The 25599-nt window shown below is 44.4% G+C and overlaps 2 protein-coding genes and 1 non-coding gene across 4 annotated transcripts; 2 read left to right on the top strand and 1 right to left on the bottom strand.

The window, feature by feature from the left end:
* Positions 1–1690: 1690 nt before the first annotated feature.
* LOC106579626 (uncharacterized) lies at positions 1691–4990 on the bottom strand. The gene is made up of 4 exons (XM_014159723.3): positions 4197–4990; positions 3472–3821; positions 3237–3353; positions 1691–2949 (listed from the first exon to the last, which is right to left on the bottom strand). Exons 1-4 carry the CDS (start codon positions 4582–4584, stop codon positions 2752–2754), a joined length of 1053 nt encoding a protein of 350 aa, XP_014015198.1. The 5' UTR covers positions 4585–4990; the 3' UTR covers positions 1691–2751.
* On the top strand, positions 3957–25599 carry LOC106579624 (importin-4). Of its 2 annotated transcripts, none has more exons than XM_045702752.2 (29): positions 3957–4052; positions 10919–11005; positions 11157–11236; positions 11377–11418; positions 11620–11749; positions 11948–12127; positions 12236–12301; positions 15321–15422; positions 15536–15619; positions 15914–16069; positions 16174–16227; positions 16463–16572; positions 16785–17023; positions 17272–17385; positions 17619–17732; positions 17977–18100; positions 18256–18367; positions 18605–18723; positions 18914–18991; positions 20214–20271; positions 20403–20508; positions 22474–22667; positions 23103–23153; positions 23241–23366; positions 23602–23828; positions 24200–24332; positions 24657–24761; positions 24870–24939; positions 25054–25599. In XM_045702752.2, exons 1-29 carry the CDS (start codon positions 3981–3983, stop codon positions 25182–25184), a joined length of 3264 nt encoding a protein of 1087 aa, XP_045558708.1. In that variant the 5' UTR covers positions 3957–3980; the 3' UTR covers positions 25185–25599. The 2 variants fall into 2 exon arrangements, with proteins under 2 accessions (XP_045558708.1, XP_045558709.1); XM_045702753.2 differs by lacking the exon at positions 3957–4052 and adding an exon at positions 9791–10649.
* Positions 19061–19187, top strand: LOC123729061 (small nucleolar RNA SNORA8). The gene has a single exon (XR_006760844.1). It is a non-coding gene; the product is annotated as a small nucleolar RNA SNORA8 (small nucleolar RNA).

The following is a 25599-nucleotide window of genomic DNA, read 5'->3' as shown; positions in this document are numbered from 1 at the left end:
TCTCCCTCCCTCCTTTCTCTATGTCAGGGCAATCTATTTCTGATTGGGATTTTAGTAGCTAGCTCAAAGTAATTTGTCACAGAACGCTGAACAACACCCAAACATAAAGAGTGTATATTGTGTATTTCTGACGTATTGCCCTAACCTCCCTCAGTGCCATCTCAGTGGAGCTGTACTACATCTTCGCCATCATGTGGGGCCGCGAGCATTGCACCCTGTATAGCATCCTCCCCTTGTTAGGCGCCTGCATCTCGGTGGCGCTCACCTACTTCCTGCTGTCTGGCGAGGACTACCGCTGGTGGTGGCGCAGCGTGCTGATGAGCACGGCTTCCACAGGCCATCATCTTTGTCTATTCAGCGTTTTTACTACCGCAACCGTTCTAGTATGAGCGGCCCGGTGCAGAGTTCTTTGGTTACTCTCTCCTCATGGCGTTGGTCTTCTCTCTCGTGCTGGGAGCTGTCTCCTGGATCTTGCTGGTCTTCATTCGCAACATCAAATCAAACTTTGTCACATGCACCGAATACAACAACGGTAGACCTTACCGTGAAATGCTTACTTACAAACCCTTAACCAACAGTGCAGTTCAAGAAAGAGTTAACAAAAAATGTACCAAATAAACTAAAGTAAAAAATTATAAAAAAGTAACACAATAAAATAACAATGGGGGTACCGGTACACAGTCAATGTGCGGGGGTACAGGTTAGTTGAGGTTATTTGTACATGTAGGTAGCAGGTAGCCTAGTGGTTAGAGTGTTGGGCCAGGAACCGAAATGTTGCCGGATCAAATCCCCAAGTGGACAAGGTAAAAATCTGTAATTCTGAACGAGGCAGTTAACCCACTGTTCCCCGCTAGGCTGTCATTGTCAACAATAATTTGTTCTTAACTGACTTGCCTAGTTAAACAATAAAAAAGGTAGGGGTGAAGTGGAAGTGACTTCATAGATAAACGTCTACCGCAGCCTCAAGATGGACTAAGGGAGTGTACACACACCGGCCCAGTTAGAATGTTTAAGGTTGGGTTCCCCTGCTCAGACGTTGCGTGCATCAACCACTGGTTGCACGTCGGGCACCAGATTGCTATAACGAGGTGGCTAGTAGATATGTAAAATACCTATCCAGGCATTGTAAGATCTGGCATGTGTCAGGAACGTCTGAGTAGAGGAACACACCCAATGTGTGTCCTGTCATTTTGTCATTGAGGTAGTTGATTTGATTGGTGGGAACAAAGTGAAAAAGGTGTTTGCTTAGCCAATCACATACAGGCCAGTGATCGCCTCAAGGAAGTGGGGAAAGATGCATTTGGAAATGACTAACAGGGCTGTGTACAGAGCTCCTGTGGGGGGAAAAGAGGATCCCAGGGGCCTTATAGAAATATGGATGTCAGACAGACTGCCACAAAGGCTGAAAGGGGATGAATGGAATTATGTTAATGGCTCTAGAAGGGGATGGAAGTGTATGACGTGACTGTGTCAGTGTGACGCAGGCTTGCGGTTTGGCAGAAGGATCAGTTCTAGCATAATGTAATGTCAGTGATGGAGCAATATTGTGTACCATAGTTGCCATCGACTGAGTTGGTTCCAATGTAAATACAATCTTTTCAATAAAGACATCTATTACAATGAGATAGATATAGCAAGTAATACAATATATATACACACACACACACACAAACCAAGTATTGAGTCGGTGTTTGCTCTAAGACATGCTTTATTTGTACAACCAGTCGTTGTTTCCCCTTTGCAAGAGTGACAGATCAGGTAACAAGATGACATTACCAACAATCCTGGTCGAAGCATTCTGTGTGGTTCAGTGTAGAGCTATTAACAGTTGCCAGGTTCTCCTAACAAGTCTGCCTTTGAAAAAACCATTTGCCCTGTGTAATCAAGATAAAGAAAAGTAAATCCCACCAACATGGGCACATCATTTCATTACAGGTGGACTGTGCACCAACAGGGTTTATGATAAAAAATAGAAGAAAAAAAATTGTAAAATCTGGGAACAGTTCTGGGGCACAAAACTTACCCAACATGAACACTTGTCAGTTCCAATGCATTTTCTAGTTTCAGGGCTACTGAACAAAACCCTAACATTTGATTCTAACAAGGGCAAGGTAGCGCCACACACACACTGTTCAAATAGGTAAAACACAACAAATAGCAGTAACGTTAAAGATTATACTGGTGCAGCTTGCAACCACAAACATCCATTGCAGTGAGAAATGTCACACGTTCAGATGTGTAGCATCAGTAGTTAAGTGATGGATAAAAAAAGAAAATAAAAGCCTGCCACTTCCAACATAGATCAAAACTTTGTCAGAGTTGAGTGTCAAAAAGCACAAGGAGCAATGACCTCTTCAATGATATTAAATACTCTGGTAAAAACTCTGGAAGCTATTAAAAAAAATAAGGCAACATTGTGATAAAAACATGAATAAGGGATAAAAGTCCAAATAGAAACGGTGATTGATATAATGAGCCAACACCGCATCAATTGAGAATGACCTGTGTCTGAATCTCAACATTAATTATAAGAATCCTTCCAAACAACCATTTCATACATTTACAAAAAAAACAACCGTCGATTTACCACTGAGATATTCACCTGTGGATTATTGGCTAGCATTGTGAAACAGGGTCATGCATATGGAGCTGTTGGTATGAGTAGGGTTCCTGTCGTCACCTGATGCTGGAGTCGTGTTTACACTGCCCATGTTGTAGCCCCTTGCTGTGCTGTAGAAGCCATTGGGGTACTTAGTGGGTCATGGCTGGGGGCAGGGGCCAGTTGCCCAGGGGCCTTGCAGGGGGCTGGGGGGGAGAGGTGGATGGCTGAGGGTATCCACCTGTGTAGTAAGGCAGGTTCTGCTGAGGGCTCTTCTTGAACATGGCCTCTTGGAACTGTTGAGTGTTGGTGTGATGGTCCTGAATCTGTGTTTGGGCTTCTCCCTGATACTAGAAAGAGATGGTGGTTAATATCACCATACGCTCAGCATGAAGCTAAAGCACTGATGTGTGTAGAGATGTTTCATCCTGCTTTTAAGACATTGTCCAGACTGGAGACACTATGTCCAAGCCTATTGCCTCTGTTACCAACCAACAGGAGGCACAAGCTAGACAACTGCTGGAGCAATAACTGTAGTTTAAGATAAATGTAGTATTATACAACATAACCAAACATTTCAACTAGGAAAAGAACATGTATATTGTGCAGGTTTACACAGCATTATAATTGTGCTCACCTGAGGGCGTGGTGGCATGTTAGGGTAGCCAGGGTTTGGGTACCCAGCAGATTCCCAACTGTTGTCTTTCTGGTGCCTTTTCAGTTTCATCCTGCGATTCTGGAACCATGTTTTTACCTACAAGACATACATATAATTAGTCAACATCTGAAGTAAATACCAGCTAAATGTATGATTTGCCACAATGGTGAAGATTGGGTTATGCTCATAACAGTAGGTTAATCAAACAACTCACCTGTTTGTAAGTTAGCCCCGTCAGTCCAGCCAGGGCCTTCATCTCAGCAGGGGAGAGGTACCTCTGCATGTTAAACCGATGGGTCAGGGCATCCATTTGGCCTGTTGAAAAAGCAGTTCGAGCTTTTTGTTTGGGGGCGTCTTTGTCTGCTTTCTCTGGGAGAGGCAAGGGCAAAGACTGCGGGGCGTTGTCCTCACTGCCCAGAATTTGTAAGCTTGTGTTCTCTGGATAGGAGCTGGAGACATGCTCACTACCATTTGGGCTTCCACTTTCCGTCTCCTCTTCCAACTCCTTTTTCACCCAGGTGGTAGGGTTGGTTTGAGGATAGCTTGTCTCCGAACTCCAAGAATCTGAGCGAGAAAATAGGAGAAAGTTATACACACTTGTCGGTACATAAAGTCTGGCTTGGTTGAATTTTAACAGTTCCACATGGTGGCGCCATTGTCCATGCAGTCTGACCAGAGCGGACATTTTTGGCGGTTCAGAAGCACAAACATATAGTTAGCAAGATGGCGTCGGATACTAACACATGGACCATGTTTGAGAGGGAGATCGTAACTTTAGCCAGAGACCCAGCAAATGCAAGTACAATAACTACCACTTTGTCGACCTAACAGTCTGCTTCATAGACAAACTACCTAGAGTACTGTAGAAGGTAAGATAACCATATTGCACAAAACAACTAAATGTAATGTTAACTAGCGTGGCTAGCTAACGTTATTTACCTGGTGATCTGTGCGACACTGGATCGCTTGGAGTGTAGTTACTTGGCCTCTCGGTCTCCAGCGGTTGATCAAACAGGGTCCGGTTGTGGGAAATGAAAAGGCGTCCACCCGGGGTATGGCTGTGAGGGTCACCGAGATACATGACAGAACCTGGGTAGTGGGAATTGCCATTACCAACGTTGTGTTCGGGACTCCTGGGTGGGGATTGATGCTGCCCTTGATGCTGCCCTTGCTGGTGGTAGCCGCCGCTGACCCCAGAGTTGTAAACGGCCTCTGCCCAGCCGGAGAAGTTGGGATGATTTTGCTCAGCCCCTGTTTGGTACATGAGACCATAGGCAAAGGCATGGTAGGATGGGTTGTAGCTCACTGGTAGCTTCCAATCTGCCATCGCTTCCACAGAACCTCTTCTTTGCAAGAAAGAAATGCCCAAAAAGACCCCCCAAAATAAGGATGCTGTAGCCAACCTTCCAGAAGTTTTAAAGCTTCTTCGTGTAGCTAGCTAGTATAAACTAACTACCGACGGCTGGAAAACACCGAAGTTGTAGTAAGTAGTAATATCGCTTTCCGCTGCTTTGAAAAAAGTAGTGTAATATTATGTCCATCGAATCTGGGGTCATTGTTTATAGGGAAAGGTGTGGGTCAGGTCTCAGCCAATCATCAAGTCTTCCATTCAGGTATCGGTATTGAGGCCGCGCCCCTTGAAAGGTCTGTTCAGGAGAAATTACATATTTGTAATTTAATCACTCCCCTGAAGTTTTAATCTATTTCTTGAACTAGTAATTTTAAGAAGCAAAATAAGCAGCAAAAAGCAACATTTTTCTCAGAAAAACTATTTGATGGTTGATTTATTTTGGTGCAATTTATTAATTAATCCATGTATCCATGTATTAATCCAACATATATATATATATATATATATATATATATATATATATATATATATATATATATCAGATATATCCATTAATTGGAAGTAACACAATGAGTGGACACTTAATGGTCACAGTATTTTGTAATAGTTGCCACTGTTTGTGTATCCCATATTTTACCCTCCCTTTACTTTGAAAATAGAACCTTTGATTAATGTGTTGAAGTTTAATGAGTACAGTTTTCTGCTCAGTCTGCTTCTCTTATATTTTAATTTGTTAACTCTATAATTGACATATCACTTCTATGTGAAGGCCTAATTTATAACACATGTCAAACATGATTACATTTCCGCTTGGATCAGAATGTTCATTCTCTCACATCCCTGCCATAAAGTGTCTCTTCAGAGCTGTCCCATTGTTGTGGAGGTAGCCTCAAGGCAATAGTGACCTCAACAGTTAATGTGATCAAGGCTGCTGGTGGTGCATTATGCTTGAATTGTAGAGAAAGGCTACACAAATGTGTGTAGCAGTGGTGGCTGTGAGTGGTAGAAATACTGTAGATGTATTTATTTAATCTGCAGAAATGTATTGACTAGTATGTAGCCTAAAGACTATGTTTTATACTCCCTAGTTTTGCCCAGACATAGGACATAGACCTGGGTCGGGGGACAACTCCACTTGGTTAGATGTGATTATCACTCCATTATTTAATCTATAGGTATCTGTGTTATTTGGCTTAAAAGTGGAAATTGAATCAGGAACCTACATGTTTCACACAGCATGCTGTTGACGATGCAGTTAGTACAACTCAAAACACAAGGTAAGTGATCACTGATCACTTTCTACCTGAGCCTTTATCCCTCCTCAAATACAGATTTTTGTAGTTCAATTCGGGCAACTTGGAGGCAATTGGCTACAATGTCTGGACATGTAAATGCAGTGTATAGTCAGCACCTGGTAGCAATGCTTTCACATACTGGACCAAACTGGCCCAAGAATTACCATTCAAATGCTTGTTTTTAAGTCTACCTCCGTGGCTGCATTGGAATTGTAATTGTTCAGTTAGTGGTGAGAATATGTGATCATGTTGAGACTATGGGACTATTAACATTGATCTTTACCTGGGCAGAGGGAGGTGATAGGTGTGGGGTGTGAGTTTGGGGGATGGGTGGGGTGGGAGGCTTGTTGGGGGGGGGGGGGGGGGGGGGCAGGCAAGTGAATAGAAGATGTAGCTAGAGTAAAAAATGTTTTTTTATTCTAAATACATTTAGTATATAAATCATAGGGCTATTTTATTTTACTTTCATTTAGTATCCTTTGTAGATGCCCAAAACAACACAGACAAATGTAACTGCATGTTATGGCAAACGTGACTGAACCCTATCTATTCTCAACAGTTTGTGGGCAGGGCTTTATTTGTTTGTAAAAAGATTAAAATCGGATTGTGTGAAAGTTTTTAGTTTTGCTGCACCAATGAATGGAGAAATACTTATTATAAACTGGGTCGTTGGAGCCCTGAATGCTGATTGGCTGAAAGCTGTTGTATATCACACCTTATACCACAGGTACTTGTTTACTGTTTCTAATTACTTTGATAACCAGTTTATAATAGCAGTAAGGCAACTCGGGGGTTTGTGGCAATATTGTGTACTGTAGTCGACATCGACTAATTTTGGTTCCAATGTAAATACAATCTTTTCAATAAAGACATATTTCTATTACAACTTACCGCTTTAAAAATGACTTACTGATCTAGATAGAGTGAGTAATATGCAGCTGTAGTACAGTTAGTCTCCATTTACTTTACATGGACCGCTTTGGGATAAATACAAATCAGCCAAGAATGCAAATGGCTGCTGAAATCCTAGCCAATCAAAGTTACTGTGTACCTTTACAATCCCACTCTGAACTAATTGGAATATTGCAGCACCTGCTGCTCTCTTAATACCACACATGTTGTCGAGGTCCAACCTTAAACCAAGTATTGAGTCGGTGTTTGCTCTAAGACATGCTTTATTTGTACAACCAGTCCTTGTTTCCCCTTTGCAAGAGTGACAGATCAGGTAACAAGATGACATTACCAAAAATCCTGGTCGAAGCATTCTGTGTGGTTCAGTGTAGAGCTATTAACAGTTGCCAGGTTCTCCAAACAAGTCTGCCTGTGAAAAAAATGTTTGAAAGCCATGGTATATCACATCTTATACCACAGGTACTTGTTTACTGTTTCTAATTACTTTGGTAACCAGTTTATAATAGCAGTAAGGCAACTTGGGGGTTTGTGGTATATACCACGGCTAAAGGCTGTATCCAGGCACTCCGTGTTACCTTATGCATAAGAACAGCCCTTAGCCATGGTATATTTGTATTTTACCTTTAACTAGGCAAGTCAGTTAAGAACAAATTCTTATTTTCAATGATGGCTTAGGAAGAGTGGGTTAACTGCTTTGTTCAGGGGCAGAATTACAGATCTGTACCTTGTCAGCTCGGGGATTTGATCTTGCAACCTTTACAGTTACTAGTCCAACGCTCTAACCACTAGGCTATCTGCCGCCCCAGCAGATACATTGGCCATATACCACACCCCCTCGGACCATATTTCTTAATTATAGTACACTGAATAACGTTTTATAGGTATCATAGGACAATTCAGGCAACTTGGAGACAATCGGCTACAATGGCTGGACATGTAAATGCAGTGTACATTCAGCACCTGGTAGCAATCTTTTACATACTGGACCAAACTGGCCCAAGAATTACCATTCAAATGCTTGTTTTTAAGTCTACCTCCGTGGCTGCATTGGAATTGTAATTGTTCAGTTAGTGGTGAGAATATGTGATCATGTTGAGACTATGGGACTATTAACATTGACCTTTACCTGGGCAGAGGGAGGTGATAGGTGTGGGGTGTGAGTTTGGGGGATGGGTGGGGTGGGAGGCTTGTTGGAGGAGGGGGGGGGGGGGGGGGGGGGGGCAGGCAAGTGAATAGAAGATGTAGCTAAAGTAAAAAAGTGCTTTTTTATTCTAAATGCATTTAGTATATAAATCATAGGGCTATTTTATTTGAATTTTCTAAAAATGTAAAAAGAAAACCAAAAAAAGTGAATTCCTCACCTTGTGCTTACAAAAACATTTGTACCAGTGAAAACAACCGCTTGGAACAGGAAAATCAGTTAGGCAAGTAGTTGTTTTCGTTAATCGATTTCTTTAGTGTCAGTGTGAGACGAGGCACTCCCTCTTTTGTGGCCTAAAAAAGGTGTGAATTGTCATCTCATACTACTATGCATGTCAATTGAGACATGCTCAACTACAACAACAACGTTTTTACAACATGAAAACGTGTAGAATTAGACATCCACTCATGCAAGAATATTCTACTGTAGTTTGTTCACTAACAATATTGATCATGTTCGCCCTCGGCCCCAAAACAGGCGCTGTACACATGTACAGCTGATGTTGACGTGTATTTCAATGTGGTATGGAACACCGTTTGGGTCTTTGCGTGTCAAAAAAGATACACGTCAAATAACACTGTTTGACACGTTAAATAAGCGTCTAATTTGACAAATAACAGTTTCATTGTAAAATGTTGTGTTCGACTGCAATGTATGGGGTAGCTAGCTAGCTTTAGCTTGGTACCTAGCTAACACCAATACAACCAGCCTGAAAATAATGACCAGTTAGAAACTGAAATTATTCTTAGCAATGATTTAGGAATCCTTGTAAGTATTAGCTAGGTAGTCACTTGTTGTTCGCTAATTGACATTCAACTTCAGTTCATGAAAATAAATAGCTAGCCAGCTACTAAACCCTTTTGCCCAAAGATAACGTTATAAGCAGCCAGCTAGTTTCATGAGGCTCGATCCGACCGGGTTTTGTGTTGTGAAGCTAGCCACAATAAGGATTAGGCACAATGGTGGAATTTGCGGTTTGCCTTCAAAATAAAAGTACCAATTTGAACGTGATGCAGAAGATAACCAATGGTGGAATCATGCCATATTTAGACTAGATAATGTTAAACAAGGTTGGAATGTGAAGCAATGAAATGGGGTATCAGTCTACTCTGTGACAACCACAGAACACAGCTGTGAAGAGTTTACGCAAATATTAGTGTTGTAGCTCTTATTGTGGGACTGTGACTGTGTGAAATCACCTCCCCAGTCAGTCTATTGTGTGTATTGACATTCATATTGCACTGTACAGCTTTACCTAAAGTTAAGGATCAATAAAATGGGTTATCAGTCTACTCAATACCCAAGATATATTTTCCCAACGTCCTCCTCAGAGTTATCAGACCCCAAAACATCCACACAGTATTGTTTTTACCCTGGAATAGTGTTCAATACGCATAGGTTGACCGTTTTTTTAAGAGTCCCACAATAAGAGCTACGACGCTAATGTTCTCTGGGTGTCACTGAGTAGACTGATACCCCATGTTATTGATCCACAATCCATAGGTAAGGCTGTACAGTGAAATAAGTATGCCCCCAATGCAATTCTAGCGTTTAATAAATCCAGTGTGATTTCAAAAGATTTTTGTCAAATTGACAAATAGTTTTTTGTTTATATAATATTCCAACCTCGTTTAGCATGATCTATTCAAGTATGGCATAATTATACTATTTGTATTTATTTGCGTCACTGTCAATTACATACTTTTATTTTGGAGGCTAACTGCAAGGTCCACTATTGTGGCTAATCCTTATTGTGGCTAGCTTCACATAGATGGGTCTGACCATTAATCAAATAAGAACTGTCTTTTAAATTAGGGTTATTTTAGATGACACCTAGCTATATAGTTAGCTAGCTAACTATATAGCTACTGAAACAGATTGTCGCTTTTGGGGGATGAACATTGTTTGCATCCATGAGCTAGCTAGCTCTTTTTATGACCAGCACTGTAGGTGCTCAAGACAACTTTACCAGCCAGCATCATAGCATACGTATCGATGAATCGTTGTGACATATTAAATACGAGTGATAGTGTAATCAATGTGTAATAACTACGTAAAAACTACATGTATGAACGCGTTAAATTATGTGACGTGCAGTCATATCCAGGTCCGGGGTGGTCAACAAGCTTATTTGACACATAAAATAGTGTTATTTGACTTGTATCTTTTTTTTTTGACACGCAAAGACCCGAAACGGTGTTCCATAATGTGGCCCTTTTTAACAACGCTGTTCACGTGGAACACTCCCTGGGTTGGTTCTGTCCCGCGTGGCATTCTGATAGAACGAACCGGACTCGGATTGAAACTCGAAATCCAACCGTCGCTAAAAATCGTTGGAGAAAATTGATCCATAAATATGTTTGATACGCTAGCTAGCAAAGTTGCTAACTAGCTAGAGATAATTTGTTGACATATGAGTCGAGTTAGCGAACTGTCTATACTTGACCATTCAGAACGCTCTCCCAGTTTATCCCAGTCAAGGGTCATATTTTAGCGTGACAAGTTTGCGCATCATTTTGAATAATAACATCAAATCTCAGAAACACTGAGATTTTGGAAGAGCCGAGATGTCTGGGGAACTAGAGCAGATTCTCTTACAGCTCACGCAGCCTGACAATGCGATTATTCAGCAGGTAAGGACTCTCCTGATTTAGCCGGTAAAATTGGGATTGACACTTACCCTGGCATGCTTTGATAACAAGCACCGTTAACGTTAGTTATCAAAATGGACAGCTATTAGCAAGCCAAATTATGTCACGAACGAGTGTGACTAACACACAATTATTTTCCTACACGGTCCGTCACTTTATAAACTTCACAGTTCACGAACGTTTTAGCTGCCTGGCTAGCTTACTTTATTTCAGTCAGTATTTGCCATATCCAACATATTTTTCTCCTACAGGCCACCGCCCAGCTGAAGCTGGCTTTTAAAGATCCAGCCATCATCCCAGCGTTGTGTGCTGTCATGACTGGGTCCCAGAACTCTCAGGTATGTAGGTTACACATTAGTTACACTAACACCTATCATCTGTGTGAAGATGCCAGGTATGTGGAACACAGGGGCTTGCATGAGTTGTTATCTTTGTGCGGCTTATCGCTGGCTCTCATCAGTGAATGAATTGTTGCTCCCCCCTCATCAGATCCGCCAGTCAGCTGCAGTAATGTTGCGGATGAGAGTGAAGAAGCATTGGAAGAAGATTAGCCCTGATCACAGAGAGAGGTTGGCTGCCCTTTGTTGTCCAATTCCCCACAATCAGTCATTTTCAAGTCCTCTGTATTGGACTGTTGAATGAATTCCCACTGAGCTTTATTTGTTTTACATTTCTATTGTATTTGAGAATTGTTTTTCTTGCTTCATAGTTTGAAAGCAGTGGTCCTGCAAGCCTTCCAGCAGGAAACAGAGTAAGCATATTTTATCCTTTACATAAAAACACACAGTCACACATTTTGTTTTGAGGTGGAAAACGCGATTTATTAGAATATCAATGGATTATCAAACAGATAGCTATAACCTATATCGGACCATAACCACTAACTCATCCATACACACCAATGAAACGTGTTACATTTGAACTTGACAATAACCCCTGTCTCTGTTTCCAGACACACAGTGCGCCACTCCCTCTCGCAGCTCAGCGCAGTGATGGTCAAACACGAGACGCCAGACCGCTGGCCTGCTCTATTCACACTCCTCAACCAGTCTACCAAGAGCAACAACCCAATGGACAGACAGGTATCAGCTTCTTTAGGTAGAACTAAAACACTGCAACATATTTGTTGTAATTCACAGGATATTAAAGGATGTCTTCAGTTGGCTTGTCCTGACAACGTGAACAGAGAGAGGTCGTGCTTTATTTGGATTTGACCGGCGCTCTTGATGGTTGCTCACTGATTGGTCAGAATATGCATAGATCAAAAATGTCTCCCTCAGGTGGGTCTACTCTTGCTCAGCAAAGTGGTGGAGTCCAATCCGGAGCCCTTCAAGCCCCACTATCGCCAACTGCTGCAGCTGTTTGGCACCGTGCTGCAAGACCTGGACAACCCCACAGCCATGTACTACTGCATCCTCACCCTCACCGCTATGACTGCCTACACTGGCACAGAAGAGATGGTGAGGCCACAATCTTATCTATTTGATGTCCTTTTGGAGTGAACAGAAGTTTTAGTCTTCCAGTTTCCTTCGTTGCTGTGTTGAAATGAAATGTCTTGTGTCTTTCAGAACCTAATGCGCTCCCTCATCCCAACACTGATCATTGCTCTCAGACACCTCATCAAGGCAGACCAGGTAGGGGATAGTTCAATATGTCAGCCCCCACTAGCACCACTGGTGACTGCACAAGTCTTCAGGGATGACTGTGGAAAAACACTATTGTCCCTTGATTGGAGTTATTCTATGTGTTGATCAGGCCATGGAGGTGTTATTGGACTGTTTCTATGTGTTGACCAGGATCAGGCCAGTGAGGCCATGGAGGTGTTATTGGACTGTTTCTATGTGTTGACCAGGATCAGGCCAGTGAGGCCATGGAGGTGTTATTGGACTGTTTCTATGTGTTGACCAGGATCAGGCCAGTGAGGCCATGGAGGTGTTATTGGACTGTTTCTATGTGTTGACCAGGATCAGGCCAGTGAGGCCATGGAGGTGTTATTGGACTGTTTCTATGTGTTGACCAGGATCAGGCCAGTGAGGCCATGGAGGTGTTATTGGACTGTTTCTATGTGTTGACCAGGATCAGGCCAGTGAGGCCATGGAGGTGTTATTGGACTGTTTCTATGTGTTGACCAGGATCAGGCCAGTGAGGCCATGGAGGTGTTATTGGACTGTTTCTATGTGTTGACCAGGATCAGGCCAGTGAGGCCATGGAGGTGTTATTGGACTGTTTCTATGTGTTGACCAGGATCAGGCCAGTGAGGCCATGGAGGTGTTATTGGACTGTTTCTATGTGTTGACCAGGATCAGGCCAGTGAGGCCATGGAGGTGTTATTGGACTGTTTCTATGTGTTGACCAGGATCAGGCCAGTGAGGCCATGGAGGTGTTATTGGACTGTTTCTATGTGTTGACCAGGATCAGGCCAGTGAGGCCATGGAGGTGTTATTGGACTGTTTCTATGTGTTGACCAGGATCAGGCCAGTGAGGCCATGGAGGTGTTATTGGACTGTTTCTATGTGTTGACCAGGATCAGGCCAGTGAGGCCATGGAGGTGTTATTGGACTGTTTCTATGTGTTGACCAGGATCAGGCCAGTGAGGCCATGGAGGCGTTATTGGACTGTTTCTATGTGTTGACCAGGATCAGGCCAGTGAGGCCATGGAGGCGTTATTGGACTGTTTCTATGTGTTGACCAGGATCAGGCCAGTGAGGCCATGGAGGCGTTATTGGACTGTTTCTATGTGTTGACCAGGATCAGGCCAGTGAGGCCATGGAGGCGTTATTGGACTGTTTCTATGTGTTGACCAGGATCAGGCCAGTGAGGCCATGGAGGCGTTATTGGACTGTTTCTATGTGTTGACCAGGATCAGGCCAGTGAGGCCATGGAGGCGTTATTGGACTGTTTCTATGTGTTGACCAGGATCAGGCCAGTGAGGCCATGGAGGCGTTATTGGACTGTTTCTATGTGTTGACCAGGATCAGGCCAGTGAGGCCATGGAGGCGTTATTGGACTGTTTCTATGTGTTGACCAGGATCAGGCCAGTGAGGCCATGGAGGCGTTATTGGACTGTTTCTATGTGTTGACCAGGATCAGGCCAGTGAGGCCATGGAGGTGTTATTGGACTGTTTCTATGTGTTGACCAGGATCAGGCCAGTGAGGCCATGGAGGTGTTATTGGACTGTTTCTATGTGTTGACCAGGATCAGGCCAGTGAGGCCATGGAGGCGTTATTGGACTGTTTCTATGTGTTGACCAGGATCAGGCCAGTGAGGCCATGGAGGCGTTATTGGACTGTTTCTATGTGTTGACCAGGATCAGGCCAGTGAGGCCATGGAGGCGTTATTGGACTGTTTCTATGTGTTGACCAGGATCAGGCCAGTGAGGCCATGGAGGCGTTATTGGACTGTTTCTATGTGTTGACCAGGATCAGGCCAGTGAGGCCATGGAGGCGTTATTGGACTGTTTCTATGTGTTGACCAGGATCAGGCCAGTGAGGCCATGGAGGCGTTATTGGACTGTTTCTATGTGTTGACCAGGATCAGGCCAGTGAGGCCATGGAGGCCGTTATTGGACTGTTTCTATGTGTTGACCAGGATCAGGCCAGTGAGGCCATGGAGGTGTTATTGGACTGTTTCTATGTGTTGACCAGGATCAGGCCAGTGAGGCCATGGAGGTGTTATTGGACTGTTTCTATGTGTTGACCAGGATCAGGCCAGTGAGGCCATGGAGGTGTTATTGGACTGTTTCTATGTGTTGACCAGGATCAGGCCAGTGAGGCCATGGAGGTGTTATTGGACTGTTTCTATGTGTTGACCAGGATCAGGCCAGTGAGGCCATGGAGGTGTTATTGGACTGTTTCTATGTGTTGACCAGGATCAGGCCAGTGAGGCCATGGAGGTGTTATTGGACTGTTTCTATGTGTTGACCAGGATCAGGCCAGTGAGGCCATGGAGGCGTTATTGGACTGTTTCTATGTGTTGACCAGGATCAGGCCAGTGAGGCCATGGAGGCGTTATTGGACTGTTTCTATGTGTTGACCAGGATCAGGCCAGTGAGGCCATGGAGGTGTTATTGGACTGTTTCTATGTGTTGACCAGGATCAGGCCAGTGAGGCCATGGAGGTGTTATTGGACTGTTTCTATGTGTTGACCAGGATCAGGCCAGTGAGGCCATGGAGGTGTTATTGGACTGTTTCTATGTGTTGACCAGGATCAGGCCAGTGAGGCCATGGAGGCGTTATTGGACTGTTTCTATGTGTTGACCAGGATCAGGCCAGTGAGGCCATGGAGGCGTTATTGGACTGTTTCTATGTGTTGACCAGGATCAGGCCAGTGAGGCCATGGAGGCGTTATTGGACTGTTTCTATGTGTTGACCAGGATCAGGCCAGTGAGGCCATGGAGGTGTTATTGGACTGTTTCTATGTGTTGACCAGGATCAGGCCAGTGAGGCCATGGAGGTGTTATTGGACTGTTTCTATGTGTTGACCAGGATCAGGCCAGTGAGGCCATGGAGGTGTTATTGGACTGTTTCTATGTGTTGACCAGGATCAGGCCAGTGAGGCCATGGAGGTGTTATTGGACTGTTTCTATGTGTTGACCAGGATCAGGCCAGTGAGGCCATGGAGGTGTTATTGGACTGTTTCTATGTGTTGACCAGGATCAGGCCAGTGAGGCCATGGAGGTGTTTGATGAGCTGATGGAGAGTGAGGTGTCCATCATGGTCCCACATATTGCTGAAATTGTCCACTTCTGCTTGGAGGTGAGAACAAGGAGCTTCTAAAAATATTTCGAATGACTTTTTGCTTACATGCCATTGTAGGAAAAGTGATGGTTTGTCTTGTTGACAATGAAATGTGTGTATGTGTGTCTCAGGTCAGTGCAGACACCACACTGACTGACTCTCTGCGTGTGAAGGCTCTGTCCTGCATTGCTTTTCTCATTCGTCTCAAGAGCAAGGTAAAGTCACCAGTTATAAAATGGATGCCCTGGCCTACATTCACCCTCCAGTGAGCCCTCTTTTCTTAAACTGAGGTATATGTCAATAGTCTCTCTCAAGTGGCGTCATCCCTTGTCTCCTTTCCCCATCTCACTAAATAAATGGACAGGTGAACGCAAATTCCCTAGCCTGTGTTTTCAGAGAAGGAGAGGAAGCCACTTTAAACCATAGATGAGCCTTTCTCCTTTTGTCAGTAAAAATATGTGGAGCTTGTCAAGTTATGTATGCTGGGTTGTTCTCTCTCTCCCCTTCAGACAGTGTTAAAGCAGAAGCTGCTCAATCCCATCCTGCAGACGGTGTTTCCCGTGCTTAGTGCAGCGCCACCACCTGGGGAGGAGGACCCTGAGGACGAGGAGAACAGCAATGAGGACGACACTGACAACGAGAGTCCCAAACACTTTGCTGCTCAGGTCAACTTCCCTTCTCTGTTGTTGGACTGTATATATAATGCACAGAAAACAGGTGATGTTGTTTCAGAGAGCCTGTTTGAAATGGAATGTATTTTTGTTTGCAGGTTATTGACACCATGGCTCTTCACATGCCCCCTGAGAAACTATTCCACCAACTGGTTAGTGAACACACTCACTTGCTTCATAAATCATTTGCCTGCCAATCAGTCATTTCAATTCATGTTATTATCATCTCTGTGACATAGCGGTAGGATTGTAGCAGCAGTATTTTTTTACTAATTTGCAGTGCAGTACTTTTTACTAATTTGCAGTCTTGTACTGAGGTACACCAATTTCCACATAGAAGTACATATGGTTTTAGTATGTATGTCTGACCCATGGTGTGTCCATCAGATGCCGCTGACTCAAGCATGTCTGGCCAGTGATAACCCCTATGAGAGGAAAGCTGGCCTGATGTGTCTGGCAGTGCTGGCCGAGGGCTGTGCCGACCACATACGGACCAAGTGAGTCCCCTGTGCAATGCTGTTTCTGATGTCTATTCAGTGGCTCCCTGTCAAAAAAAAAACAGTTTTTTAAATGTTTTAAAGGTTTACATTTGGCAATGTCCAGTCCTTCAGTGTTTAATGTAGCTATAAACCACAGTCATGGTTTTTTCCTCTTATTCAAATGGAGACATTGTATTTTTCCTGCTAATCCCACTCTGTCTGTCTGTCAGGATGCTGTCGTCCATGTTGCAGACGGTGTGCCAGAGTCTGTCAGACAGTAACCAAGTGGTCCGCAGCGCCGGCCTCTTTGCCCTGGGACAGTTTTCTGAGCACCTGCAGCCTGAGGTCAGTAAGTACTGTGCTGAGCTGATGCCACTGTTGCTGGCCTACATGTCTGCTCTGAACCAGGCCAAGATCGGACACGTCACCAAGGCCTTCTACGCCCTGGAGAACTTCCTGGAAAACCTGGGTGAGAATCCTCCCATTCACCTTATCCTGATCCATAACCATCTCTCTTGCTATTATTTCATTCTGCTCTGTTCTATACTCAGATAATACAATGCTAAACTGTAGCTAGGTAAACAAATATTCAGTCAATGACTTGTTTTTTAGTCTCGTCCCCCAGACTACTTTCAATGTACAAATAAGATGTACACATTTGTCATCATCTCTGTTCTGTGCTGATATTTTCACTAACAGTGTTCCATCCCCTATCAGGTTCAGAGATTGAGCCCTACCTGCCCACCCTGATGGAGACCATGTTGTCTGCCCTCAGCAACGCAGAGAACCTGAAGCTCAAAGAGCTGGCTGTCAGTGCTATAGGAGCTATAGGTAACACCCAGCTAAAGGTCTTTCAATAGAGCATGTTACATTCAATAATGTAGCGCTTGTGTCTTCCTTCATCCACACTGGTCTGAAAGCTCAAATGTAGTCCCAGTTGCTTTAAATACTGTTTTCAGATCAGTGCAGATGGAGAGGACAGAAGTAGAGGAAGCCACTTGAGACTGTTGAGATGCAAGTGGTGCATACATCACTAACTGTATTAACTCCTCTCTTCCTTTCAGCCAATGCAGCCAAAGAGAAGCTAGTTCCTTACTTCCTGCCTGTCATTGAGAGTCTGAAGGGCTTCCTCACTGACACCAGGGATGAGATGAGGTCTCTGCAGACACAGGCTCTGGGTAGGTTAACTATCTCTAAGGCTTAGTCAGTTTGATGTGGTCATTCAGCAGACACTTTTAGTCAATATGACTGACAGCTTAGACTTGACAGTATACCATATGTGGCCCCGATAGGTTTCTAACTTTAAACTCTTATATTTCATAGCACTGTGCTCCAACTAACTGAGCTATCGGAACCCGTGTTGTGTAATGAACTATGAGTCACCTGTGAATGGGGATTGATGTGTATACATTGTCCTTTCAGATACTCTGTCAGTGCTGGCCCGCACCATAGGTAAGGAGGTGTTCAGCCCCCTGGCTGCAGAGTGTGTTCAGCTGGGACTCAATCTCACCAACGCTATCGACGACCCAGACCTGCGCCGCTGCACGTGCGTAGTTAACGGGTGTTTGTGTGCCAGATACTGCCACTCTCTAGTAGAAGTCCTGCCAACCTTTTTGGGGTGGGCTTTCAGAGTGCTGTTTTCTGAGTTGTTGATTCGTTTGTATATCGTCCAACTCTCTGTCTTTCTCTCTGTGGGTGCAGGTACAGCCTGTTTTCGGCCGTGTCCACAGTGAGTCCAGACTGTCTGAACCCACACCTCACTGCCATCACCACCATCATGCTTCTGTCTCTCAAGTCCACAGAGGGAGTCACGGTCAGTCAATGGGCTTCATGGCTCCAAACCCTTCCTATTCTCACCACTCAGGACTTGGCGTATTCCATTTCAACTCAGCCAATTCAGGACATGACATGAAGTGCATGAATGAAAAGTCCACGTAATGACATTTTCAATGGACTGAATTGAAATGGAGTTGATCCTGGTATCATGATATGCACATCCATAATGTCTGAAAGAATTTATCCTCTGATGAACTCTTTTCTCCATGATCAGGCTCACCTTGAGGAGGACAAGACGTTTGTCCTGCTGGATGACGATGATGACGACGAGGCTCAGGGAGACACCATTTTGGATGAGGAGGGGACTGACACCGTGGACCCAGACATCGCCGGGTACATGTCTGAGATGTTGATGATGATGTTTGATGTTCATACACAATGCAAAGGCTCCCTAAAGCAGCCTTCAAGGCAGCTCTCATAAACGGTGTCAATGGTAACCATGTTGTTTTTCCCGGCACTGAGCTAGGCAGAGGGACCTCTCCATCCCCCATCCTAACCTCTGTGCTCTCACTTCATTCCCCAGGTTCAGTGTAGAGAACGCCTACATTGATGAGAAGGAGGACACCTGTGACGCCCTGGGAGAGATTGCCTTCAACACCGGGTAAAGACTCGAGAGCATAGAGATCTTTGGTGGTGGTTGTCACAGACCATTAAGGCTCTATATTCATTCAGGACTGCATGGTATCAGCAGCCAGCCACTAGTCTGGTTCCACTGTTCATTAGTCAGTGCATGAACAATTCGACATCTGGCATCGTTGGTCTCCATTCCTCTGTGCCGGGAGTCCTGGTATACAGTCGTTTCACTTCCCAGCAACTGAAATGTGTGTTCTGTTGAATAAAATAAAAAAAAGATTATATATTCATTCCTATGCTGTATATACACTATATATACAAAAGTATGTGGACACCCCTTCAACTTAGTGGATTTGGCTATTTCAGCCACACCTGTTGCTAAGTGTTTAAAATCTAGTACACCGCCATGAAATCTCCATAGACAAACATTGGCAGTAGAATGGCCTTAATGAAGAGCTCAGTGATTTTCAATGTGACACCATCATAGGATGCCACCTTTCCAACAAGTCAGTTCGTAAAATTTCTGCCCTGCTAGAGCTGCCATGTTAACTGTAAGTGCTGTTATTGTGAAGTGGAAATGTCTAAGAGAAACAACGGCTCAGCCGTGAAGTGGTAGGCCACACAAGCTCACAGAACGGGACCGCCGAGTGCTGAAGCGCGCACCGCGTAAAAAATCATCTGTCCTCAGTTGCAACATTCACTACCGAGTTCCAAACTGCCTCTGGAAGCAACAAAAACTGTTCGTCGGGAGCTTCATGAAATTGGTTCTGGCAGTCCGACGGACAAATCTGGGTTTGGCGGATGCCAGGAGAATGCTACCTGCCCCAATGCATAGTGCCAACTGTAAAGTTTGGTGGAGGAGGAATAATGGTCTGGGACTGTTTTCATGGTTCGGGCTAGGCCCCTTAGTTCCAGTGAAGGGAAATCTTTACGCTTCAGCATACAATGACATTCTAGATAATTCTGTGCTTCCAACTTTGTGGCAACAGTTTGGGAAAGGCCCTTTTCTGTTACAGCATGACAATGCCCTCGTGCACAAAGCGAGGTCCATACAGAAATGGTTTGTCAAGATTGGTGTGGAAGAACTTGGCTGGCCTGCACCTGACCTGTTTGATGAGTGGGTGTCCACATACTTTTGGTCATGTAGTGTATTTTCCCTCATGTACAATGTCAGCACTTTGAGCACCGGGAGAGCGTCAAGTCCATTAGTAGTTACTGATGTCCTTTTTTTTCCCTGTTCACCCCTTCAGTGCTGCCTTCCAGCCCTTCCTGGAGTCCAGCTTTCAGCAGGTCTATGAGCTGCGTGATGTAAGCACTGTAGCACTGCTCATCCACCCCCTTTCTCTGTGTAATGAGCCATGAAGGGCATTCAGTCAGTGTGTGGGTGTGGGTTAGCATTTGTTTATCTGACCATGCATTCTGTGTCCCCCTCCCCTCAGTTTCCCCACGAGGATGTGCGCAGGGCTGCCTTCGTGGCCATGGGCCAGTTCTGCCGAGCTCAGCACAAAGTGTGGCAGGAGAATCCCACTGAGGCCGACCACCAGGGTGTCTCTCTCTTGCTCGCACTCTCTCTCAGCGCACATCACATACAGTACCAGTCAAACATTTGGACACACCTACTCATTCAGGGGTTTTTCTTTATTTTTTACTATTTTCTACATTGTAGAATAATAGTGAAAACATCAAAACTATGAAATAACACACATGGAATCATGTAGTAACCAAAAAAGTGTTAAACAATTCAAAATATATTTTAGATTCTTCTAAGTAGCCACCCTTGATACCTTGATGACAGCTTTGCACACTCTTGGCATTCTCTCAACCAGCTTCATGCATTTCAATTAACAGCTGTGCCTTGTTAAAAGTTCATTTGTGGCATTTATTTCCTTCTAAATGTGTTTGAGCCAATCAGTTGTGTTGTGACAAGGTAGGGGTGGTATACAGAAGACAGCCCTATTTGGTAAAAGACCAAGTCCATATTGTGGCAAGAACAGCTCAAATGGGGCGGCAGGTAGCCTAGTGGTTAGAGTGTTGGGCCAGTAACCGAAAGGTTGCTAGATCAAATCCCCGAGCTGACAAGGTAAAAATCTGTCGTTCTGCCCCTGAACAAGGCAGTTAACCCACTAGGCTGTCATTGTAAATAAGAATTTGTTCTTAACTGACTTGCCTAGTTAAATAAAAGAGAAATGACAGTACATCATTACTTTAAGACATGAAGGTCAGTCAATCTGGAAAATTTCAAGAACTTTGAAAGTTTCTTCAAGTGCAGTCGCAAAAACCATCAAGCGCTATGATGAAACTGGTTCTCATGAGGACCGCCACAGGAAAGGAAGACCCAGAGTTACCTCTGCTGCAGAGGATAAGTTCATTAGAGTTACCAGCCTCAGAAATTGCAGCCCAAATAAATGCTTCACAGAGTTCAAGTAACAGACACATCTCAACATCAACTGTTCAGAGGAATCAGTGAATGAATCAGGCCTTCATGGTCGAATTGCTGCAAAGAAACCACTACTAAAGGACACCAATAAGAAGGAGAGACTTGCTTGGGCCAAGAAACACGAGCAATGGACATTAGACGGATGGAAATCTGTCCTTTGGTCTGATTCCAAATTTGAGGTTTTTGGTTCCAACCGCTGTGTCTGTGAGATGCAGAGTAGGTGAACAGATGATCTCCGCATGTGTAGTTCCCACCGTGAAGCATGGAGGTGTGATGGTGTGTGGGTGCTTTGCTGGTGACACTCAGTGATTTATTAAGAATTCGAGGCACACTACCACAGCATTCTGCAGCGATACGCCATCCCATGGTTTGCACTTAGTGGGACTATTATTTGTTTTTCAACAGGACAATGACCCAACACACTTCCAGGCTGTGTAAGGGCTATTTGACCAAGAAAGAGAGTGATGGAGTGCTGCATCAGATGACCTGGCCTCCACAATCACCTGACCTCAACCCAATTGAGATGGTTTGGGATGAGTTGGACCGAGTGAAGGGAAAGCGCTCGGCATATGTGGGAACTCCTTCAAGACTGTTGGAAAAGCATTCCAGGTGAAGCTGGTTGAGAGAATGCCAAGAGAGTGCAAAACTGTCATCAAGGCGACTATAACTTTTTTTATTTCATAGTTTTGATGTCTTTGCTATTATTGTACAATGTAGAAAATAGTAAAAATGAAGAAAAACGCTTGAATGAGTAGGTGTCCAAACTTTTGACTGATACTGTGTATGTTTACCTATACCTCGCTTGCTCTTTCTCTTCTCTTATATATCTCTATACCTCTCTCTTTATACCTCTCTGCTAAACACGTGTATGTGACCAATAAAATTTGATTTTTTTTTATACCTCTCGCTCTATACCTCTCTATCTATACCTTTCTTTCTCTTTATACCCCTCTCTCTACCTCTCTCTTTATACCTCTCTCTCTATATCTCTCTATCTATACCTCTATACCTCTCTTTCTCTTTATACCTCTCTGAAACAAAAAATGGAGTTGTGCTTCTCTTCCTCTGTCCAGCCCTGCAGAAGCTGCTGGGGGTGGTGCTGCCAAGCTTCCTGGAGGCGGTCCATAGTGAGCGTGAGCGCCAAGTGGTGATGGGCGTGCTGGAGGCCATGAACGCTGTGCTGAAGGCCTGCCAGGGGGAGGCACTGCAGAGCCCCGGGCGCCTGCAGGAGATCAGCCAGGCCATCCGAGACGTGCTCAAGAAGAGGGTGAGCCCAGACCAACCAAGCTGGGCCTGAGCGCACTTCAAACTGGGTTTCTCAGATGAATTCATTTAGGATATCTGAAATCAGGATATGTGTTTGTATTTATTAAGGATCCCCATTCGTTCCTGCCAAGGCTGCAGCTACTCTTCCTCGTGTCCAGCTAAATTAAGGCAGTTATATACAATTAAAACAACATTACATTTCACCATAGATTTCCCAACACATTGTGTTCCCTCGGGCCACTACTCTCCTACCACATATCTGGAGTGTGTATGAAATTGTGCATGTGTCTCTGTGTGTGTCTCTTCACAGTTCCATAAGGTGTATTTTTATCTGTTTTTGTTACAGTGGATTATAGTGCGTTAGCTTAAAATGTCTACAGTAAAATAGGAAAACTTTCTGATAAGCCATTGACCCCCCCCCCCCGTCTCTCTACAGACTGTCTGTCAGGACGGAGGAGGAGATGAGGCAGATGACGACGAGCAGCAGGTGAGACTTCCTCTCTTTCTTTTACCACTCTGTCCTTCACCGGGCAGGATTGGCTGTACTTTCAGGTGTATGATATGAACGTTCTAGGCGGAGTATGATGCCATGCTGCAGGAGTTTGCCGGCGAGGGGATCCCCCTGCTAGCCTCTGCCGTCCCAGCGGAGACCTTCCAGCCCTATCTCAACGAGCTGCTGCCGCTCATAATGAACAAGGCTGTGAGTAACACAACCATCACGACACCGTTTCTCCCTTAACACAAGTCATTTACTCTAGTTGAAAAGCCATCAATATAGAGATAAATAGACCTAATTCCTAGTTCTACAATTTCCTCAACTAGAGTTTTATTTTGAGTTTGCAAAAAAAGTCACCTTAAGCGCAGAAAGGATAAACCTTTTAGTTAGATGTAGTTATATGTATTGAATGAGTGGATTTATTCCTCTTCCTCTGTAGAAGTTGTCGTACACAGTGGCCGACCGTTCATTCTCCGTGGGCACGCTCGGAGAGATCCTGCAATCCCTCGTCAACGTGTCTGGGGGCAGGGCCTGTGCCGGCAAACTGTCCAATCAGCTGCTGCCTGTCCTGGTGGCTGGGGTGAGAGACTGCGACAGTGAGGTTCGCAACAACAGCGTGTTCGCACTGGGAGCACTGGCCCAGGCTGCTGGACCCCTCGTCGCACAGTATCCCTCAATAATAATGAAGTGTGTGTGTGTGTGTGTGTGTGTGTGTGTGTGTGTGTGTGTGTGTGTGTGTGTGTGTGTGTGTGTGTGTGTGTGTATGTGTGTGTGTGTGTGTGTGTGTGTGTGTGTGTGTGTGTGTGTGTGTGTGTGTGTGTGTGTGTGTGTGTATGTGTGTGTGTATGTGTGTGTGTGTGTGTGTGTGTGTGTGTGTGTGTGTGTGTGTTCAGGATCGATCACAGATAACCGTGCTATGGTTCTGATGAGTAGCTAGACACATTGACCAGCCCTGACCATATCATTATAATCTATTACTATGTTACTGACCTGTCCCAGAAGACCAGGGTCTTTTCCTCAACTCCTGTCCCTCCCAGAGACTACCCCATGATGCTGTCCCTCTTCTCCAACCTGCTGTCCAAAGAACAGGACAGGAGGGTGATTGACAACCTGTGTGCGGCCCTCTGCAGGATGATCATGAGCAACATGGAGGGTGTCCCTCTGGAACAGGTACTGTCTATGCACGTTCATTCATGGGATGTAATACTGGGCCACTGCCTATTTTGAGGTTTGTGCATGACTCAAAGATTTGTGTAGAAGTTTGAGTGGCTCCGATGTTAGGATTTGGACCCTCTGAGATTATCTGCGACCTGTGTCTGTAGCCTTGTCTCCAGTTCTTTAATGTCCCAAATGCTCTACATTAGATTTACAATGTAAGAGTTTGCTACAGGCTTTTTGACATACAGACACATGAGTTGATGAACTGATTGTCCTCCGTGATGCTCACTTAGCTAATTCTGTTTGTCTGTCCATCTGTCCATCCGCCTGTCCTAGGTGTTCCCTGCCCTCCTGGCTCGCCTCCCTCTGAGGGAGGACATGGAGGAGAATAAGACTGTGTACAGCTGCTTGGCCATGCTCTACTCTCAGAACCCTGCACTGGTATGCTGATCTTTAGTGGTGTTTTTACATCATGTTGACTAATCTAATTGTGTTGTTACATACCCATCTGTTTGTATATTAGTACTGATATTTATGTTGTCTCCTTAGGTCCTGAGTCAAATTAAGCCAATAGTATCTGCTTCCAGCCACGTCCTGGGAACCAAGGATCTTGACACAGGCGAGAGCTTTAAATCCTGACAGGTTTCCTCACCTTGTTGTGTAGCAATGTTGTCTTATGTGAATATAACAACATTCTAACAATGTAATAACAACATAGGTCTTTGTCTTCCAGAAACCCAGAACACCCTGGTCATGCTGCTCCGAGACGTCGCTCAGCGTCACTCCCAGGAATTCGAGGGCGCCATGAAGTCACTTCCTGCTGAGCAGAAGATGAAGCTGACAGGGGCCGTTAGCCAATCCTAGCACACCACGTCAACCAGCTATTTCACGCCAGTCAAATCCAGCGAAATGTAGGATTTGTGTTACTACAGATGACAAGTGGGACAGTAGTTGGAACACATTCAAATTGGTTAAACTTCAAACTCCTGCACTTGAACCATTCTACTATTAGGGTTCTATCGTTGTTCAGAGGTTCTGTTCCTAGTTCTCACTTTTTAATTTATATTGTCTGTGCTTTTTAGAAGTTATTTAATTTTTTGTGTGTTACTAGTATGTTTTTGTTTGTTTCTTTTTAGTCTGATACTGGTTTAACCTTGTAACTGAGAACCTCCATCTATTTGCTGCTGTCCCCCTTTTACCACACATTTGATCAACTGGCTTGACTAGTATTAAGTGTGAAGCAATGAACTGAACTCATGATAAATGCCCTTTTCTCAGA

Source organism: Salmo salar, chromosome 19 (assembly GCF_965601325.2).
Source record: "Salmo salar chromosome 19, fSalSal1, whole genome shotgun sequence".
NCBI lineage: Eukaryota > Metazoa > Chordata > Actinopteri > Salmoniformes > Salmonidae > Salmo > Salmo salar.
Note: the sequence above shows the minus strand (reverse complement) of the source record. Positions and strands in the feature narration are given on the sequence as shown.

Excerpts from the sequence above, each read along its gene's own strand:
- LOC106579626 (XM_014159723.3), bottom strand. The coding sequence starts at position 4,584 with ATGGCAGATTGGAAGCTACCAGTGAGCTACAACCCATCCTACCATGCC. Across the intron at positions 3,822-4,196 it reads AGTGTCGCACAGATCACCAG|ATTCTTGGAGTTCGGAGACA; the intron begins GTAAATAACGTT and ends TTTCTCGCTCAG. Across the intron at positions 3,354-3,471 it reads CGGGGCTAACTTACAAACAG|GTAAAAACATGGTTCCAGAA; the intron begins GTGAGTTGTTTG and ends TATGTCTTGTAG.
- LOC106579624 (XM_045702752.2), top strand. The coding sequence starts at position 3,981 with ATGGCGTCGGATACTAACACATGGACCATGTTTGAGAGGGAGATCGTA. Across the intron at positions 11,237-11,376 it reads AGCCCTGATCACAGAGAGAG|TTTGAAAGCAGTGGTCCTGC; the intron begins GTTGGCTGCCCT and ends CTTGCTTCATAG. Across the intron at positions 18,368-18,604 it reads AGTCCACAGAGGGAGTCACG|GCTCACCTTGAGGAGGACAA; the intron begins GTCAGTCAATGG and ends CTCCATGATCAG.